This window comes from Schistocerca serialis, chromosome 3, assembly GCF_023864345.2.
Source record: "Schistocerca serialis cubense isolate TAMUIC-IGC-003099 chromosome 3, iqSchSeri2.2, whole genome shotgun sequence".
Classification (NCBI taxonomy): Eukaryota; Metazoa; Arthropoda; class Insecta; order Orthoptera; family Acrididae; genus Schistocerca; species Schistocerca serialis.
In genome coordinates this window covers 420,410,583-420,433,606 of record NC_064640.1, presented here as the reverse complement: position 1 = coordinate 420,433,606, position 23,024 = coordinate 420,410,583, and the positions used below count along the sequence as shown (strand labels likewise).

General features: G+C 36.6%; 1 protein-coding gene across 1 annotated transcript in view; it reads right to left on the bottom strand.

Annotated features, from left to right (window-relative positions):
* Positions 1–23,024, bottom strand: part of LOC126470297 (polyadenylate-binding protein-interacting protein 1) — a 134,676-nt gene that overhangs the window by 79,981 nt on the left and 31,671 nt on the right. The window contains exons 3-4 of the mRNA XM_050098058.1: positions 17,622–17,695; positions 16,007–16,213 (exon numbers count right to left, since the gene is read on the bottom strand). Of these exons, the coding sequence (XP_049954015.1) occupies positions 16,007–16,213; positions 17,622–17,695 (281 nt within the window). The remainder of the gene's footprint in view (positions 1–16,006; positions 16,214–17,621; positions 17,696–23,024) is intronic.

Sequence of the window (23,024 nt, the reverse complement as noted above, 5' to 3'; positions counted from 1 at the left end):
TTCGGATTGTGGAAAGGGCCAAATAAGGAGTCAGTCAGTTTCACTTCAAAATTTTAATTTAATATCATCTTTAAACCAAAATGGCATATAGTCGAACCTTTACAACTATGAGTTTCAAAATCCAATTCTTTCACGGCTGAAGGCTTCCAAACAAGAAATCTTTAAAAGCAACAAGATAAATTTCAAGTGACTGAAAACATGTAGTTGAAATTCAGCTAGGTGGAAAGCCCCAAGGCAAAGATGGATAGAAAAAACATATGCAAGGTGCAATACAAATGGCTGAAGGCCACAATTAAATTACAAAATTTTAAAATATATTACCATAATCTTTTAAGGCAGAAAGCTGTAATGTTTTTGCTTAAGTGGGAATTTTGAGAGTAAGGCTTTAAGTGGCTGAAGGCCCACAGTTGATTTACATAAAACACAATAGAAATTTTTTTAAGCATTCCCCATAATGGATTACCAATAGACCATTAATCACCCACGAAAAGGACAGTATAGACAATGGCACTCAGTCGCCTCCAGAGGGGGGTGGGCCTTGCCTTGAAACATAAACGTTCACTTAGGTGAGACAGGTGGTGGGCCCAACTACACTTGATCCGTCGGTAATCCAACCAAGAGACAGTCATGGACCGACCAACTAAACGACTTGCTAGCCACCAATCGGTACACAAAAACTCAAAGACCAAACTTTTAAGGACATGATTATTCACAATGAAATATGTATTAAGCTGTCAAAACTACACACCATGTTGAACAACGACAACAGGTGAGGAAAGGACGCTGCCTGAAATTACGTTAGTCAGCAGGGCAGGTAACCGGAACACTAACGACCCCAAGGCAGAAAATTCCACTGGTGCACTTGAATTGCAGTGAACCAATATAATTAATTCCACAGCACGGCGGCTTGATTTCATCACTACAAACACACTGTGTTGCTCACAGGAAAAGTTCCCCAACACTGAACCACTGAAACGAACAACACAACATGAACGGACGTGGCTTGGGTACTTAACACACCACTCAACTTTGATGTCCTGGGTTGGCGAGCAACGAAGCTCGTAGCGATCGGACAGCTCTAGACCTGCTCTGACACTGCGCAGGGACCGCCAGCAGACCCAGCCGACTGGACCGCATGGAGATATCCTCCCTGGTCTGCACCAACTGACCGACTACCCTCGGAATGCCAACAACATCTAAAATAGTAGTCAGTGGAAATAACACCAACTACACACACAACCTGACAAATACTTGCATGAAGACCTGAACAATACCCAACAGTAACTAAGTATGCATGAAGACAAGGTGAGCCAAAACATGTCATCCAGCAGGACGACCGACTGACGATCCATCAAGACCGTGGCCCGGCTCAAGTGATGTTTGGCGGCAATGGTCGGGCGAGCCATGTTGCAGACCTTACTGCTCCAACCCGACTGCACTATAGTTCAATTCTTTTATCTTGGCGGTTCGCGCATGCCTGCCCAGACGCAGGAGATTGCTGCGTTGCCAGTTGCAAACGACGCACGCACCAAGAGAAGCAGCGCCATAGTATAGTATAGTTCGCAAACTTACGTTTAGGGGGGAGAGCGCAGTTTATGAAGTAAAGCCACCACGGCCGCATCATCCCTTTCGCTGCTACAGAGATGTGCTCCCCGCATTCCGCGCTGTGCATGATTTTGTCATCACTGCTGAAATATGGCATCCCGGCTATTACACAAGTTGAAAATATGGTCACTATTTTTTTTTATAAACTTAAATTTGCCATATTTCGTGACAGTACCTTTTCCATTAGACGTTTGCAAGCAAATATAAGTCTTGGCTTCAGTTGTCTAAGTATGATTCCACAATGCATCGTTGTCGGCTGCAGAAAATGACGTGGTTCAGCGTGTTTCTCTCATTTTGGTGTTTCAAATACAGTTTCTTCAAATGTAGTTTCTTCTTTTTAGTTAATACAAAAATAATAGTAACATAATTCAAAATTATTTATGACGGCGACCTTCACATTGTTCTTCCGTCAACACACACCAAGAGTTAGCTTCCGACTCGGACTGACTATAGTCAAAGACTACTCCAACGTCAAAGATATTTTACACAATCAGTTTCTTTGCTATTCTTTGATACATTTTCTAATAGTAGTCAATATGCTTTTACTCTCAAAAACAGAAGTAAATTAACATATAATATGACAAATTATAATAAATTCTGACAAAAATAAAAGAAAACATTTTCAATTCAGTATCGACAAATACGGTAAAAAAAAATAACATCTCCCAGATCCATTACAACTGCTCCCCAGGGCTTTTGTTGTTACGGACATATACAACAAAATGCCGACCACACTCAGTGATGGATCTGTATTACACAATTAGTACACTAATTATGCAGTCTGATAACCTCTTCCAAATTTGGACTCTCTGAATCTGTGGACTTGTTACTGGCTGTTGTTGCAATGATACTTCCCCATCAATCTCATACACAAAAAAAATTCAAGTAAAGAAATTATTTGACATGACAAATATACATGGTATAAAACATACATGAGAAATATTCTAACATACAGCATACAGATTGAAAATAATAGAAAGGTTAAACTCGTTTCCTAGAATAAGATTTAATTTTTTTTTAAATATTAATGTTAATTTCATTATGCTTACATATTGTACAGTAAAAATGATACTGGACATATATAGTGTAATGTGTTTTTCTCTATATTTGCCTTTTATATATATATATTTTTTAAATTCTGATTTTTTTTTTAAATTTTTATATTTTTTTTATTAGTCATGTTTCTTTGTTTTTGTATATTTTTTTTTGCTTATGATTTTCTTTTTTTAGTACAGCTAAAGATACATCAGTATTATCTAAATTTTTTGCAATTATTTATGTACACTTTCCTCTCTACTACAATATTACTACAAGTCACATTCTTGTGAAGAGTACTTTTGCTCCCCACAACATCAGTATAAACAACAATAAACTGCTCATATATCATGAGGCTTTATCTAAAATTGGTTTTGAAACTTATGCCTTCACCCACAGGGAAGACTTAGCTTCCAAAATTAGAAAAATTCAGAAATGCTCACTAGGGAGACCTTTTTTTTTTTTGTAAAAAAAAAGTAAAAATAAATCTTTCTCTCATTCTTTGTTACATCAGTGTTTTTTCATCAGTTTCAATTAACATGTGACTTCAAATTATTAATTTATACATGCAAATATACATACTTGGTTGTACAGGTAGTTTTGTTCTAACAAGCATATTCCAGTGGAGGACTTTTGTTTTAGATGATAATAGATTATTTAAATTTTGAAATTATGATTTCTGTTTATACAGTTTTAAAGAGACAACATTCCTAAGACCAAATAATTTCTTTGACTTAGGATACACCAAACGATAAGCATTAGGGTGTGGATTTTTTATGACTTTTCTCATGCTTGAGCAACATTCTGCTTGCAAATGCTATGGTACAATGTATCTTAACTCCATTCTCTACTCTTTCTTGAAATAACTCTGCTCCAAGCCCATAATTACTGCTATCAGTGTTCAAACAAAATTGTAAATTAAAATCAGGTCTGTGTAATAAGTGTTGCTTCCTCAACTCTTGCTTAATTTTATCAAACTCTTCCAGACAACTTTTATCCCAAACCCAAACAGTGTTTGTCTTAAGTAACTGACTTAAACATGGTGCGTTCAGACTCTGATCACTTATATGTTTTCGGTAATAACCGCATAACCCAAAAAACGACTTTAATTGTTTTTTAGTCTTAGGAATAGGAATTTCTGAAATTGCTTTAATTTTTTCTGGATCTGCCAAAATTCCCTTGTCTGTGACAACATGACCCAAAAATTTTAATTCAGAAACTGCAAATTTACATTTCTCTAATTTCAATGTCATCCCCCCTTTTCTAAGTTTTTCACAAACTGACTTCAAAATCAAAAAATGTTCCTCCCAATTTTTCCCTGTAACCAAAATGTCATCTACATAGATTATCAGTTTACACGCAAGTTCTTGCCCCAGTACATGATCCAAAGCTCTTATAAATTCGGAAACAGAAGAATTTAACCCAAATGGCACAACACAATATTGGTAACTCTTACCATTGTACAAGAAAGCAGTATATTTTCTAGAATTAATCGAAAGTGGTACCTGATGAAAACCTGAAGTTAGATCCAAACTTGACATATATTTTATATCTGTAAATTTATAGAGTAACTCATCAATATTTTCAGGATGGTCTGTCTGTCTGAACAAAATTTTGTTTAAGTGTCTAGAGTCCAAAACCAATCTTACTAAACCATCTTTTTTCGAAACTACTACTAGAGGATTATTATATGCACTGATACTCCTTTCTATTATATTACATCCTTCCATCTTTTTCAGCTCTTTCTCAACAGCAGGTCTTTTTGATATTGCAATACTGTACGGTTTTATGAAAAATGGTTCATGAGGTTTTACCTGAAGCTCACACTGGTAACCCTTTACCCTACCAGGTATGTCACTAAAAACATCACTGTATTCCCACAGCAGATTTTCTAACTGTTGTTTTTGCTCCCCAGATAAATTTTGTGTTTGTGAAATTTTCAAATTTACTAAATTCCCAAATTCAACTTCATCAGTATCAAATCTATGAATTTCAATATTCTCCAATCTATTTTCTTTTAGTAAATTAATACTGTCAAAATTTCCATTACTCTGATCACCAAGTGTGTTCACAAAATTTGTCTGAATGTATTCCCTTTCACTAGTTTCTATCAAAAGTTTTCTTCCAACCCAATCAAATGCTGTATTTACTTTTACTATCCAATTCATACCCAAAAGAAAATCCTCATTAAATTCCTGAATTACAAAACGTACATGTGTGAACAACTTGCCTTCAATTAAAAATGTCACTAAAGCCTGGCTTTTTACCAATTTACTGCTCTTCCCAGTAGCACCTTTTATCTTTACCCCAACAACTGGCAGTTCAACATAATCTTTCCCCACTTTCAATTTCTTGCTTAACCTTTCAGATATTCCCGAGATCTCACTTCCTGTATCAATTAAACATTTACCAATCCATGACCCAATTTGAACTTTTATATAAGGACTGCAAAATTGATCACTTTTCTCAGAACCTGTATCCTCATGTAATAAATCACTTTCAATTTCCCCAAACCTATACTTATCAGAATCATATGGCATATCATTACATGTATCATTTGTCACAGTTATAAAATTTGCACAAGACACAAAATTGTCATGAGTACTCTCTATTATCTCAAATAGCCAAGAATTTTCATCCAAATCACATTGTATACTATTGAAGTACTTATCCTTCAGCTTTTCAAAAATAAAATATCTCATCTTTTTCCACCACTTAGGACATACAGTTTCACATACATTAATAAGCATCTTTCTAAAGTTCTTGTCAAAAGATATAGTTTCACTGTTCAGCCATATATTCATAAGAAATGTGTGTGTATCATTAGTATCTATAAAAGTTTCACTTAGGTAAGAAGTTATACATGTGTCATCGTTATTTGTGTAGTCAGATTCTTTACCAGCAACATCTAAATTCACACATTTACATACATCCAGCTTGTGAGCTTTATTCATCCTGGTAACATCCCTGGGAATTTCTATAATATTCTCACTATTTAATCCATTTTCAACCATGTGTATACCCAACTCCCTATTTAAACTAATGAAATACCTTTCCTCAACATCATCATCAATACCATTACCATCATTATCAACTTTATCAACAACATCATTATCATTACACATATTCAGGTCATACACATTCAAATTATTCCCCAAAATATTATTTCCCCTTTCTAAAGTTACCAGATCCCTTTCACCAACATTTTCATTCTCGCAGCATGCATTCTCTCTTTCATTCATACACATCTCTGAACTACTGCAAATTACATCATCCAACAAAGTGTTTTTCTTTTCTGCCCAAGTGTAAAACTCTGTTAAATTAAATGAATCACAATTACTTTTATCTACTGTATGTTCTTGTGTACTGAAAATGTTATCTTTATCATTATTATTTTCCTCTTGAAATTTCTTCAATAAGTAACAACTAATGACCTCATGTGATAGCTTAGGTTTGGAACTGACCTGTTTGGGTTTATGATAGTCACATCCATTGGTCCTTTCATCATGCTCACCTTCTGCCTCAACCTTGCGGACCTTCAAGGGGGCGTCTACTCGTTTTTTATTTCCGGTTCCTGTTTGAACTGCTGATAATGGTTCTGCCAATGTCTCTGATCAACATTTCTGATCCCATTCCTATGCCAAACATTACCTGATTGTTGGTAGTTTCTATTGTACTGACCTCTATCAAAATTTCTGTGATTTTGATCCCTAAAGTGTTCTCTATTTTGTTGATTATTAACGTGAAAATGTTGTTCTTGTTTTGGATAAAAATTATGGTCCTTCTTTTCAAAATTGTTATATCCCCCTGAATTTTGACTGACACCATGATAATTGTTTTGTTCCCTTTTTTGAAAGTTGTCATTTCCCCAATTTTGACCATTACCTTTCTGAGTAAACCCACTGTGTGTTCTTGTTGTTACCCTATCCAACTTTTCAATATAATTGAGAAACTGCTCTACATTACTATCAGGACAATGAACTAAACTCAACTGCATTGCTGATGGCAATCTTCTCTTTAAGGTATCAATTTTGATCAAGTCATCCAAAGGTTTTGTTAAATGAATAAGTTTTTGAAGTTCACTTTTGCAAAATTGTTTCATGTTCCCATCTGATTCCCTATAGTTTCGCCCATTCAAAAATTCACTTTTGATTCTAGTTTGTTTAAGATCATCCCAAAATTTTTCCAAAAATTTTGATTCAAATTCTGAAAAGGTCAACCCCAAAGTTACAATCTGGTTTGCCCAAGTCAAAGCTTCCCCTTCCAAGAATTTTTCCACAAATTTAATTTTTATTTCATCTGGTGAGTGAGGTAAAAAACAATCCTTACAATACTGCATAAAATCAACGGGATGTACGGGTCCATCTACCGAAAAGTGCTTCACTGGAATATTAGATATAAGATTACACGTGTTGACATTGTAATTTTTGCTCTGACATTCAATGTCAAAACTTTCAATTTTTTCGCTAAGTTCTTTGACAGATTTTTTGTTTTCCAAATCATTGCATTCTACTTTTTCTTCTAGAGTAACCAACGATTGTCAGTTTCTTGTTGTACATTTTTAACTAAAACTTTTGTATTCTCATCCAAATTTTTAATTTCCCCTTTTATCTCATTAAAATCAACTAAATTTCTTTCCCTATCTACAAGTAACTCATTTTTTACAGTATTAATTTCACCGCTCAATTTAACATCAATTTCATTTACTTTTGCTTCCACAGATTCAATTTTTTCCTCAACACTGCCAACTCTGTTCGAAAGCTCACCCACTTGGGTATTGACTGCTTGGACTTGCAACAAAATGTTATCAATTTTTTCATCCCAATATGTCTTATTGTCGTCAACTGATTGTATAATTTCTTTCGTGAAATTTACAAGAAAACTTTTTAAATCAAATTGATCGGTTCTTTCTCTTTCATTTGACCTGTCCTGATGTTCGAAGTCTATTAAATTACTACTTTCTACTTTAGGCACAATACTCTCGAAAATCTCATAAGTCATTGTGAAGAACAAAAATTTATACACAACAATATAAAACAAGATAAAAATATTATTTTAACAAAATACGAGGGTTTCGTGACTTATCTGGAACACTCTTCTACTGTTGCAAAACCACGTTTTCCATCCATGTGATTGTTGACCAAAATTCTTGAAGTATTTTCTTCTGTCGAAAATTATATTTTTTGCCGAAACATTTCTTCTCCAAAATTTTTACTTCCCGATGAACACAAACACTGTAACACACATTCTGAAGAAACTGGTATTAACACAGAAAAATTTTCTTCCTCGTAGCACTGTTGAAAATCTCATGAACATAATATCCCGGCTACAGTCCCCAGTTGAAATATGGCATCCCGGCTATTACACAAGTTGAAAATATGGTCACTATTTTTTTTATAAACTTAAATTTGCCATATTGATGTCCTGGGTTGGCGAGCAACGAAGCTCGTAGCGATCGGACAGCTCTAGACCTGCTATGACACTGCGCAGGGACTGCCAGCAGACCCAGCCGACTGGACCGCATGGAGATATCCTCCGTGGTCTGCACCAACTGACCGACTACCCTCGGAATGCCAACAACATCTAAAATAGTAGTCAGTGGAAATAACACCAACTACACACACAACCTGACAAATACTTGCATGAAGACCTGAACAATACCCAACAGTAACTAAGTACGCATGAAGACAAGGTGAGCCAAAACATGTCATCCAGCAGGACGACCGACTGACGATCCACCAAGACTGTGGCCCGGCTCAAGTGATGTGTGGCGGCAATGGTCGGGCGAGCCATGTTGACGCAGACCTTACTGCTCCAACCCGACTGCACTATAGTTCAATTCTTTTATCTTGGCGGTTCGCGCATGCCTGCCCAGACGCAGGAGATTGCTGCGTTGCCAGTTGCAAACGACGCACGCACCAAGAGAAGCAGCGCCATAGTATAGTATAGTATAGTTCGCAAACTTACGTTTAGGGGGGAGAGCGCAGTTTATGAAGTAAAGCCACCACGGCCGCATTAACCCTTTCGCTGCTACAGAGATGTGCTCCCCGCATTCCGCGCTGTGCATGATTTTGTCATCACTGCTGAAATATGGCATCCCGGCTATTACACAAGTTGAAAATATGGTCACTATTTTTTTTTTATAAACTTAAATTTGCCATATTTCGTGACAGTACCTTTTCCATTAGACGTTTGCAAGCAAATATAAGTCTTGGCTTCAGTTGTCTAAGTATGATTCCACAATGCATCGTTGTCGGCTGCAGAAAATGACGTGGTTCAGCGTGTTTCTCTCATTTTGGTGTTTCAAATACAGTTTCTTCAAATGTAGTTTCTTCTTTTTAGTTAATACAAAAATAATAGTAACATAATTCAAAATTATTTATGACGGTGACCTTCACATTGTTCTTCCGTCAACACACACCAAGAGTTAGCTTCCGACTCGGACTGACTATAGTCAAAGACTACTCCAACGTCAAAGATATTTTACACAATCAGTTTCTTTGCTATTCTTCGATACATTTTCTAATAGTAATCAATATGCTTTTACTCTCAAAAACAGAAGTAAATTAACATATAATAAGACAAATTATAATTAATTCTGACAAAAATATAAGAAAACATTTTCAATTCAGTATCGACAAATACGGTAAAAAAAATATCTCCCAGATCCATTACACTGCACTGCTCGCCTGTGCAGACACATGGTGTTCTGACTGCTTTGACACACTTATCATTCGATTTCACAAAAACTATTTGGCCCAAAATTTTGATTTTTAGGCATTTTCTTGACTGATACCACCCCCCCCCCCCCCCCCTCCATAGATGACTTAATTTTGTCTCTATGTTCCACGCAGTTATTGTGCAGCATTAAATGTAGTAAACCATTGCACGAAATTTTCTAGAGTTTGCAAAGGTAAAAGTCCATAGCGTATACTTTCCGTATGGTTGATTTTAGCTGCCACAATGTTGAGAATGAAATGTGGACAAGATAACTAAATTTCATATAAAATTTACTGTATGCAATCTCTCATTTAATTTAAGTACCAGATAGGTGTCGTATGCCATATTGAGAAATATGCCGTCTTTCGCAACTGTAATAAAAGTTTTATTTATACCATAGTCACTTCGCTTTTTTCTAAAAAGTTCTGATTAAAACAAAGTTGGCGAAGTACACAAAACTTAATTGTGGACGTAATAAAACATAGAAACTAAAATATATTGTCATTGAGGCGCAGTGCGCAAACAATGTGTGTTTGACACAACTGACAGCAAATATTTGCCAAAACATGGATCAGTCGACGAGAACATTGAATATGATGATGTTGCCAAAGCAGCGAAGCAAAGAATTGCGTCAGACAATCAAGTAGCTCAGCAATGTATGAGCCGAAATTCTGCTCTAAATAATACTTTTAATGCTGTCACCAAAGGAAATATGTCAATACGAATAGTAAAACAGCGACTGCATAAGAGAAGATATACAAACAAAACAGATAACATGAATATTGTATGTGTGCCTTTTCATTGTTTTTAATTGCTGTGAAAAGAAATATTGGAGGACAAAATTAGAAAAACCGAAAACTTATGATTATAATGAAGAGACAAAGCACTAGAAATTTCAAAAAATTACATTCAAACGAATAAAATTCATGAAGTAAGACACTTCGATATTGTTTTTAAATAAAGAAAATATTATGCACTGAATAAGGTTTGAACTCAGAATCTTTCACATAGCAGCCAAACACCTTAACCATTACGCTATCGCAGTTCATCATTCAAGATAACTCCTGGAGGACTCTAAAATATCACGCGAAATACCAACAAACACTGTTGGTATGACTATGAATTAGTCACGTTTCGTTGAAGTACAATAGGAAACAAACAATTACCGCTGTTCCTTATTGCGAAAAAGCAGTTCGTGAGAATGATAGAAACACCTTTCCATGCTATCACCTGAATTAGGAGGCTTATTGCTTGTTTGGTTTAATTAATAGAATATGAAGGGATTGGTATAAAAATTGCTTTTTCCAAACACTCTATAAAAGAAAGTCTGCTATCAAGATATTGCTTTTGTTCAATTACTGTATTTATGACTTAACGTTTCTAAAACTAAAGACACTCGTCTGTGCTCTACACTGCAGTCGAGCTCTGGCAATGTCTTTCTCCGTTCATTGGCTGACTGTGTTTTGTGATGTCAGATGCGCAGAACGAACCTAAGCTTGGCCGTCGTCGTAAATGATGTGCAATATAGTGCCGCACTGCAACTCCCTGATTGGCAGGTTCGGACTGCGCTCCAGACATGTTCCAACTGACTGGCAGCCCGAACTTGCAACCCGAACTGGCTTACGACAGACAATGACCGGGAAGTAATAGCAGTCAAGCAAAGATACTACAAGAGGGGATATATTGATACACGCTGCTAGCACCGCTCACAGTCAGGCAAAGCAGCAACTCAGTGACACCAGTAATTTAAATATTAATGTAGTGAGGTGGAAGTAGGTTAAAAACAGGGTGTAAAATACATGATGGCGGGCACACACACACACACACACACACACACACACACACACACACACACACACACACACACACAGAGAGAGAGAGAGAGAGAGAGAGAGACTAGTTGTTACACAGTGTTAATGTGAGTATTAATATCTTTTCACTTTTTTTTGGCAACAGGGACAACTGCTGAAAGTTTCGAAAATACATTTTCCATAATTTAAAACATTACATGAAGGGTTGCAAAGTGGTACAATATATAAGCAGGTGTCGTAAAATGCATGACTAAAATTTTTCTCAACTACAGCACGAAATACAGAACTTTAATGAATATGACCAATATTTATCATAATTTTTAAGACTTCGTTAAACAAATATGAACCATTAAGACAAACTTTATCTAAAACATTAGGTTTTTGGGTATGGATTTATTTATTCACCACGGAGTCCAAATTCCAAAAAATATTTGGATCCAATGGCCAGATTGCAGTTTTGGAGAAGGCCTTGATAGAATTTTATACACTTGCAACCCTGCTGAATGACTCTCCTAACAGCTGAACAATCCTTGTTTGACTAATATTGCTGCCAGGTTTTGTGTGAAACCTTTTGTCAACTGCTTGGTTGCAATAAGCTGCAAGTGGCTTAAAAATGCAACATCTAGTAGCTGTAGTCTACAAATACAGTGAAACTCCACTTTTGAAATGGTGTAAAAAGCAGGAAAATGTGGGAAAAACGTTTTAAGCTGTGAAAGTCACGTATAGGATACCCCCTTGCAGTTTCACGATATATGTACGTAACAGGCATCAAAAGACTAGTGAAGGACCTTTTTACTATCTAACAAAAGGTTTATTATTTAATAAAAACTGCTGATGTAACTGAAACTGATACCTGTCTGGGAAGTAGGTAGGTCTGACTCAATTTCATATATCATAATCAATATTTCTGAAACCCTGCAGCTGTCATTCATTATTTAAATAATGAAATACTGCACTAATTACACATTTTTTTCATGCTTAGCATGATGCGTTCCGAGAACTTTTTATTGTTGTCAAGTACAAATATGTACATAAATATTTTGTGTGGTGTTTGAATGTGTGTTATTCTACATCTCTTGCACTGTAGCCATCTTTTTGAGGTTATCAGGTACCATGCCTCCTCAGTTATGTGGAAAACCACACAGGTAAACTATCACTCAATCGTTTATTTGTGTAACATCACAAAAACATATGTAAATACTGCATTTGACAACAAGAATAAATTCTCTAAAAACATTTTGCTCAGCTGTCTCTAAACTAAAAATATTTGGGCACCGCAAAGTCAATGACTGTGACAACTAGCACTACAAGTGGCCAAATGCTGAAACACGCTAAATATGATTTGACAAATATGTCATGATGATCACAACGATCACAAAACTACCTTTGCGCAGTAAGGACAGTTTGGAAATGGTTGTGATTGGTCATGATATCTTTATTTGAACAAACCTAGCTACTCCCATCAGCTACCATTCCAAGTAGAGCTTTGAGGCGGGAGATACGGCATGAACTGTCCCAACTTTTACACATTTACCAGTTCAAATCTGCTGAGCAGAGTGTCCTGGTGTTAAGAAACTTAACCACATAATATTTGTTAACACTACTGAATGGCCAATATCATGCCATAGTCACCTTTTTCTCCACGAACATTTATTCGTAATGTGTAAATCGCGGGAAAATTACAAATATGTTGACGCAAAATCAGGTGCAAATTAACATTGTGGATGTATGAAATTTGACAGGAACAATAAACAATGTCATAAACGGCTGGAAATGTAAAAGCAGTGTTATACAATCGTGTTTGGAAGCAGGCAAAGCACTACTACACCATTATGTACTGTTGAAGTTATAGCAGGCAATACATACAGCAGGAGAATTATTAGATCAAATCATTAGTATAGTGAACAATATTTTAAAATTTACCAGTAAAGTACTTAAGAAAAGTCACAATACAGTTCATAAGACAATAGCATACTTTTTGAACTAACTTTTTACTGTAAAGTATCTAGGGTGATTAAACAGGTTTCTATGCTGTATTACCACCAATTAATAGTTACACTATGTGATCAAAAGTATCCGGACACCTGGCTGAAAATGACTTACAAGCATGTGGCAACCTCTATCAGTAATGCTGGAATTCAATAGAGTGTTCGCCCACCCTTAGTCTTGATGACAGCTTCCACTATCGCAGGCATACACTCAACCAGGTGCTGGAAAGTTTCTTGGGGAATGGCAGCCCATTCTTCATGGAGTCCTGCACTGAGAGGTATCGATGTCTATCAGTGAGGCCTGGCCCGAAGTCAGCATTCCAAAATATCCCAAAGGTCTTCTACAGGATTCAGGTTAGGACTGTACAGGCCAGTCCATTACAGGGGTGTTATTGTCATGTAACCACTCTGCCACAGGCAGTGCATTATGAACAGGTGCTCAATCGTGTTGGAAGATGCAACTGCCATCCTCAAATTGCTCTTCAACAGTGGGAAGCAAGAAGGTGCTTGAAACATCAATGTAGGCCTGTGCTGTGATAGTAACAGGCAAAACAACACCATAACACCACTGCCTCCAAATTCTACTGTTGGCACTACACACGATGGCAGATGAGGTTCACCGGGCATTTGCCATATCCACACCCTACCATCGGACCGCTACATTGCGTACCGTGATTTGTCACTCCACACAACATTTTTCCACTGTTCAATCATCAAATGTTTATGCTCCTCACAGCAAGTGAGGTGTCATTTGGCATTTACCGGCATGATGTGTGGCTTATGAGCAGCCACTCGACCACTAAATCCAAGTTTTCTCACCTCCTACCTGTCATAGTACTTGCAGTGTATCCTAATGCAGTTTGGAGTTCCTGTGTGACGATCTGGATAGATGTCTGCCTATTACACATTATGACCCTTTTCAACTGTTGGCAGTCTCTGTCAGTCAAGAGACGAGGTCGGTCTGTATGCTTTTCTGCTGTGTGTGTCCCTTCACGTTTCCATTTCACTATCGCATCGGAAACAGTGGACCTAGGGACGCTTAGGAGTGAGGAAATCTTGTGTACAGAATTATGACACGAGTGACACCCAATCACCTGACCATGTTCGAAGTCCGTGAGCTCCGCGGATCATCCCATTCTGCTCTCTCTCAATGTCTAATGACTACTGAGGTCGCTGATACAGAGTAGGTGGCAGCACAATGCACTTAATATGAAAAACTTATATTTTGGGAGGTGTCCGGATACTTTTGATCACATGGTGTATATGCTATATAAAGTATAAGCAAACATTACTTATCAGTAAGAGTACATTTGCTTAGCTTCAGAAACTAACATTTACTTCCTCAGATCTTAAAATAAACTTAAATCTCTCAATGCCAAAATTCTCAGTGGTCAGTGGAATTGGTCCCATACAACAGCTAGATACAATGTAACACACATTTTGTCCAATAAGCGGCATCACCAAGCAGATAGTTTGCTAGATATATGATTTAAAATGCATCACAGTTTATAATACCTTACCTTAATCCTATGACAGGAACAAAAAGAATTTAAATATTTTGTACTGTCCAAAACCGGAAGTGCAGCAAACACAAGTGACAATAAAACTTAATAATAGGAATTTTGTCAATTGAGTATTGACAATTGCTTTCATGTATAAAATCAACATAGTGTGTAACTATTATCTGTCATGAAACTGAAGTTCAAATATCATTCTTAATACATTTGACAAATTTCTACACTTTACATGTGTTGTGGGATGAGACTGACAGTCATTTAACAGGATCTGTTTTCTTACAGGAATCATGCATGGAGACTTGTGAATTGATCTGGTACTGTTATTAGAAGAGGTACTTAAGGCTACACATTACTCCATCTGTGTTTTGCTTGTGGTGATGTCCAAAGAGAAAAATAAAGCAGAGATGAGCTCATTTCTAACTTTTCTCAGTATGTACAGCATGATGCTCAAGAACGGTCACAAAGTTTTCCCCAAAGGTAGTCACTGTTAGAATTCTTAAAAATTTAGTACAAACCTGTGTGTTTCTGTATCAGTAAATTCTTTCAATAAGTTGTGTGTACTGCCTTTTGTATAGCACTTAAACAGATTTGATTACATCACTGAAAATTGTACTGTGCAATAACTAAAGAAGCCATGAATTCAATTTAGTTCTTAAATTAATAACTGTGTCAAAATTCAGAAGTTTCAACCAGTAGCCTTTGGCAATAAAACTCAATGAAGAGAACTTCTGACAGAACAGATAACGTAGGTGTTTGTCACATGTGCTTAAAATGAAAATAAGGAATTTATAATATCATATGTGGAAAAGGAAAGGAAACTTGAGAGTTTAACATTCCATCAGCAAGAATTATTAGAAACTGAGCATATGCTCAAAAGGAAATTTGTAGTGCCCTCTTTCAAAGCCAACACTGCATCATTTGCTTTACACAATTTACGTAAACCACAGTTATCACGTGAGGGGGAAGCAACTAATTTCTGTCCATTTAAATGCAGTCAATTCTGTTCCTCCTAAAGGAAACTTGATATAATACACAATTTCTGTAGTGTGCCTCAAGTGAATGGAAGAGTAGACATGGTCTTAGCTAGTAAATAGCATTTCTTTAAGTTGAATTTCTCATTACTTCAGCCTATGCTACAAAACATACAGCAACAATAAAACCTCCATGACACCTGGATGAAGGACACTTATTTTCACATAAACCAGTTAAGGATAAGAGCAAAAATTTCAACATTTTAGATAAACTCAATAACTGAAACAAAAGCATTCCAATCACTTGCAACATGTTTTGAAATGACTTAGAGGCAGGATAAAGTTATACGTTTACATACCTCTTCAACAATCATCATAGATACTTTTTGTGTAATTGATGCATTTGTTGCCCAGTTGTTTAAATCTCTCAGTGCCACCTCCGATTCAAATTCAAAACTACCTGGTGAATTAGTTACCTCCATTATAAAATTAGACATGAAGCATAGTACATCTTTTTCAAGACTTTCACACTGAGGATCTTGGACTGTAAGTCCTGCTCCAGTGACCTTTAAAAAAATAGGCAGAGAAACAATTAGGAACTCTCAATAAATATGCCATCTACATGGTTAGAAACACAGTACATAACATTTGCCCACGGAGCAGGTGTTATACATGTGCTTAATGTAACAGTGAAATAAAAGACAAATTTCAGGGTGTAATCAAAGGAGGGTTAACTTTCTATTAATGAGTAAATTTTCATTTAAAATATTTACAAGAGTAATAAAACCAAATTTTCTGATACATACTAAATTAAATATTAACAGTTCACGCATTTAATTGATTCTTTTTCAATGTTTATTTCACTATACTCTATGCATCTGTTCATACTTCATGATCAAACAAGTGTTAACTGGTAGCAGTGTACATTCATTGCTTAGCTGCAGGGAAATGATCTGTACAAAATCAGCTGAATCATCACTTCTGGAAAAAAAGAGTACAATCACAAGATGCAAGGCATCCCTACTTAAGTGTATTGCTACATGTCATCTTTGTCGGACAATTAAGTGATTCTGCAGCTCAAGGCAGTCATTTTTCTGTGTACCACTCACTTCCCAAGTAGCGTTTTATCAGAGTTAAGAATACATTTTAAGACTGTCATTACAGTGAAGAAAACTACCAAAAATCCATATACAAGGTGTCTGAACTGTGAGCAGTGCATTCTCATCCTCCAGCCCCCACTTGTTTTCATTACACTATAAATCACACACTGTGTGTAGCGCATTTTTGGATACACACCTATGAGTGATGACATTTATTAATAGCTGTAATTTTAGAAAAATAAAATAAAGAAAGGCTACATGCCTCAGAAAGAGGGTACTTATAATGCATTAACACCAAGTGGCCCGTATCCAGCAGTGACCTATTTGATATGATGCTTCCACCAAACAGTAAATTCAAAAACTACATGCAATGCATTTACTATTACATGGTGGCACCTGAACACGGACACAGCATAGAAAAAATAATACTACTGCATACATCTACCAAGGAAAGATCTCAAGAGATGTTGCCCCAATGAGATGGAAGTAGAAAATTTAGTTAATGACATACGACAGCATGTGTTAGGAACTCTGTCCCTTCTCTGCTTCGTCTCGCTAAGGAGTAGGGTACAAAATTTGTTGCTTAGGTGTAACTGATATGCTACCACAAGCTACAAGATAAAATAATAACTGCCTGTCATTAATGTCATCTCCTCAATATGAAGTTTGGAATAAAGCCTGTACTCAAAATGCTACTCGAGCACATGACAGTTTAAACACAGCTGTGCAAAAAGGTGATACCTTAAAAAAATTACTTACAGAAGCTGATATTATTATGGAAGAAGAGAGACAAGCAAACAGTATATTTGTTCACAAGGCCTTTTTTAAATACAAGAGCATCCTTCAAGGATATGAGATGTTACTTGGGCATTACCTGTTCAGAATTTCCAGGCAATCCAGCTGCCTCAGCACAATCAGCATATGTTGTTGGTCCCTCCTGTATTTTCCCTGCAAAGAAAAAATTACAGTATGGTAAGTTAAAAATATTTAAACAATTCCCACAACTGACAATACTCTCATGATAAGTAAATAATATTCAGCTCAATGGCTATATGCACAAAGGAGAAACGACAAGAAATTTGTTTCATGGAGCTACAACACTTCCTTATATTTTCAACAGAAAAGCCATCATACAATGAACACACAGGAAAGCCTCTACCACAGCTACTTGAAGTTCAACCACAATACCGTTTCTAAAATGGCAACTTCCAAGCTCGCAACAGAACTTACCGTTTCTGGTTTAAAGAACATGTCACTTACACAAGCTCTGCATGAGCTGTAGATAACTGAGGACACTGACCACTGCAAACAATTCAGTGTTTTCTCTTTTCTAGAAATTATCCTTTAGTTGGTGTGAGAGTGTTAATGAGATGGTGAACAAATTCCAGTGGCATTGCAAAATGACAAAAACATGGAAATCAGAGAAATTAGAGCTCTAAGATAAGAGGTATATTGACAATCATTGTTCACAAGTGCCATTTTGCAAAGGAAACATGAAAGGGAAAAAAGATAGTGGTACCAGAAGTACCCTCTGCCACACATTGTAAGGTAGCTTGCAGACTATAGACACAGATGTAGAAAGGAACTGTAATAATGGTGTATTTCCGTTACAACCAGATTCCACAAGGAAGTTCAAAGAAAATTTCTTCTTGCTGGCAAACAGTCTTGTCCAGCTTTATGGACAACCTGCAGACACAGTAGACTCAATCAATTGGAGGAGTGGTTGCTGGCATGTGGTTAATGTGGTGGTGGTGGTGGTGGTGGTGGTGGTGGTGGTGGTGGTGGTGGTAATAGGTTTCAGGTGCTTGATGCTGAGATGATCAGTGTGAAGACAGCAGCTGAGCTTTCCAGGTTTTATTCAGATTTCTGTTGGCTTCTGTTTCTCAGGTGATGTATACAGATGAATGTTTTGTCAGTGTTGAGCTTCAGCTGGCTCTGACAGTAATAATTTGCCCGGTCTTCAAACATTGTTGATATCTCTATTTACATGCCCTCAAACATTTCATCTTGGTAGCAACGGCTGTGTCATTTGCATGAATGAAAGAACTTTTACTAAGTCCAACAGGTTGCTCTGTCACATTGATGATGTATACACAGCACTGAGACCTACAACATTACCTTGAGAGAGACTTTTTAGTTTCTGTTACAAGTCCTTTTGATGTTTAATGTGAGATAGAATACCTTAATTTGAAGCTGGCACTGGGTGATCTGTGTTACACAGTAATCTCTTACTTGCCAATAACTTCCTAATGAATCTCCCATGCCTTCAGCCAATAAATTCCACGAGTGTGACCGCCTCTTTCACATCTGTTCTTTACATGATGGATCAGGTTAAAAGAGTCTGACCAGAATATGATTACCTCCCCATACAGAATCCACCCTGCTTCTTTACAAGAGTTTGAGCAACATGCTCAGAGAATCATTAAAGTACCATTCTCGATCAGACTCTGTAGAGGAGGGAGAGGAGTGAAAATGGTTGGACGGTTTCTGGGTCTGACAACTCCTTTCCTGAATTCAGCAAGGCTACAACCTTAGCTTTATTGCATTACATTGTTGGTTTCTTCACTTGTGCAACACAGATTACCAGTATACGTTTATATACACTTTTAGGTCGTAGAACCAGTCCTTATTTATTTGTTACACCAACAAGCAATGTAATTTCACAAATTTGTTACTTTTCATTTTAAGGATGGAAATTTCCAATTGTTCTAAACTAAAAATAGCAGCTGTCTAGCTTTTAAATTTTGTAGTTATCAGATTTCTTGCTAATTTTTCCATTAAGCAGTCAGTGGTGAGGTATCTATTTTGACGCAAATTTGGAGGTGCCCCGATAGAAATTGCACAACAGTTTGTGAGGTTCATCGGTTTTTATGCCTTCTGGCATGCAAAGTTTAATCCTTCAATAATCTGAATCTCAATAAAAAGTTGTTCCTACTTTCCCAAAAAGTGTGACACTATGTCAAATCCTGGAATATGCAGGGTGATTTAGTTCAGACAGGACACAACAAATATAGCCACAAAATGCGTAAATATATCTAAATGTAGCTTTCATTAAGTTATAGTTGACAATGAGGTTAATATTTTGATGTACACAAATAATTTCCAATATTTATAGTTGCTAAATTATGACACATACTTTCCTCTTTAAATGGAACACACCGCAACTTTCTGTTGTATAATCTGGTACAGCAGGTATGTGCTTGCATGAGGTAACTTTCATTTAATGAAGAACCTCCAACAGTTTTCTAAGCCAGGATCAAGCTTCACATTTCTTCCTCTAGTTCTTGCGGAAAATTTTCCTACTGTGTTTCCTGACATTTACCATCTTAATATGGGCAGTTTCTTAATTTACAAGTGTTCTAACATTCATATAAATGTCTTAACATAAGTCTTTAAACAGACTGGTTGAAAGACGTCTTCACATTGCTCCTGGGGACTGTAACAATATTTAGCTTCACCTGAAAATCTGATGGAGTATGAAGGTAACGAAGTACCTCATTAGTATAATGCCATTACAGATCTAGCATATTCTAGCAACTGTGTCGTATAGTTTAGTCAAAATGTAGGATACCTAAATTATGATGGTTGGACTAGGATTTGTACCTCATTCCTCTCGGATATGCAAACAAGTATAGCTTGGTAAAACTTCTAAACTGGCACTTCCCAAATTAGTGACCAGCATTTGTCACACAACATGTGGAGCGCTAAGTCTGGCTTAAATACAATCTGCAAAATAAAGTCTGCTCTTGTTTGTGTCATTCATAAAGGTCAACAGAGAAAAGACTAGGAACTGACGAACTGATAGGATCTTGTGAAACTTCCTAATAGATCACATCTTTGTCAAATCTTTGTTATGGATAAGGACTCCTGTGTGAACCTTGGCCTTTAACAGGTAACTGTAACTGAGTTACAGCTGTCCAGGTTCCAGTTTGGTCCAGTACGCACTCAACATGTTAGGAATCTGCAAAACGGTACGAATTCATATTGTTGCTATGAGAAAGATTCATTCTACACAGGACCTTCATATTGTTGCTATGAGAAAGATTCATTCTACACAGGACCTTCCCCTTGCTGGGGATTCATGTAGATGAAAACCTTAATTTAAATAATCATGTAATGAAATTTGTGCAGAAACTTAACTCAGCCTGTTTTGTTCTTAGAATTATTGCAAATGTTTGTATTGCAGAGGGTGCCAGGATGGCGTATTTTGGCTATTTTCAGTCTCTTGCAACATACAGAATAATATTTTGGGGTTCCACCATTTGCCATCTAAAGCAAATCTTTCTCTTATAGAAGAGGGCTATCTGAATAGCAACACAGACACAATGCAAACCCTTATTCAACAAGCTTAAAGGGCGCTGATGACCTCGACGTTGAGTGCCCATAAGCCCCAACACAACCTTACATACAACAATCGTAGAAATGGAACATTGGTCAACTTTGAAAGATGCCCTTTCCATGTCATGGGCTCGAATTTATTCGCACCAATTTCTCTACTAGAAGCAAAACCTGTTTTCTTTGTACCCTCCTCTAATGGTCACATAGATTAGTACTAACTATTATTCTTGCCTCCTTTAGTTCCATTACATTTCGTTGGGGCCTTACGTTACCAGTAGGACTAGCAACATGCTTTGCAAATAATGTCCAAACTTGGTTACTATTTGTAAGTGTTATCACCATGGTCACATTAATTGATTCAACTGTCTATTTATTATTTGTCCAACCATGTATTTGTTGTGTTCAGCTTTACAAAATGTTGTAAATTTAGGGTACTTGTGACACAAGAAATGGTGTATATTACAGTATGAAATGTCAGAATGAAATTAGCAAATAAAAAAAATGCATGCCAACCCAGGATAGAACCCTCAACCTCCTGCATGGTAACCCAAAACTATCAACTGCACCAACTGTGCAACAGGATTAAAATGTCCTGTGAGATGGAGTTACCATACATGTTGTTACAGTGTTGCCAGATTGCCACTCTTTAATGTACTTTTTCTGCCAGATTATATTCGCCAGAAGAAATTTTGGTAGAGAGATATTTTTTTTCCCCCGCTGGCATGTGAGGAGTCGCACTGCGAAGCCCGAGTGCGCAAATTTCGCTTCACCCTGTATATACACAAATGTGTTTTGTGTGTGAGGGTCCACCTTGCAGATTTTCAAACAAATGCCGACTTGCGTAGCTACAATACTCAAAATAGCACAGCGCTCCATACTCAGCGAACAAAAAAACACACACACACACACACACACACACACACACACACACACACACACAAAGGCATGTGAGCCATATTGGTACAAAGCTCTACAACATACTGCCAGTCAGCATCAGATAGTTAGAAGATGAAAACAGATTTAAAGAATTTCTACTTGAACAATATTTTTACTCGGTAAATGACTATTTAGGCCAATAAATAATTCTGATAATGTTTATATTGAGGCAAAACTGAAAACACTGTCTTTCATCCCCTAAAGTTTTTTTTTTTTTTAAAAATCTGATGGACAGCTGTTTGAAATAAAATCTTTACTGAATTATTGTAGTGAATATAAGGGCTTCCTGTTCAGGGAAGACAAAAGTAAAGCCTTAGGGCAAACAGACTACACAGTTACAATACTATTAGTATACATGTATAAAAATTTGTATTACTGTGTCTTGCATGACAAAGTATTATTCTTTGTACATTTTTTTGTACAGTTTTGTATGTATTATTCTTTTTACTATTGAATGTAAAATTTTGTATGTTTCTTTTGCACGAACTGTTTACCATAAATTTACATGTACTTTTTGACAACATCCATAGGCCTACAATATTTATTATCTATGGATGGATAAATAAATAAAAATAAAATAATAGTGTGTGGGAAAAATGAACAGCCAAATCTTTTCATGCGAGCTCCGATTTCTCCTTATGTAAGTGAGAGTCAAAATATTAGAGTAGAGAGGAGATGACAGATCTTGTGAAAAGAATTAGCTACAATGCAAAACAACTTGGTTTCAATAACTGCCACAGCAGCTCATGTATCGTATCTGTGACTCTGCCCTATTTTGTGATAATACAAAATGAGAAGGAGCTGCCTTTCTCTGAACTTTTTCAATCTCCCCCTCCTCCTCCGTTGGTAATCTTATCTGGTAATGATCCGTACTTTGCAGCAATACTCCAGCAGATGGCATGCAAACATAGTGTAGGCAGCTAGCTTCTATAGTAGATTTGTTGAGTCTTCTACATATTCGTCAATAATACGCAGTCTGTCGTTCGCCTCCCCACAACATTTT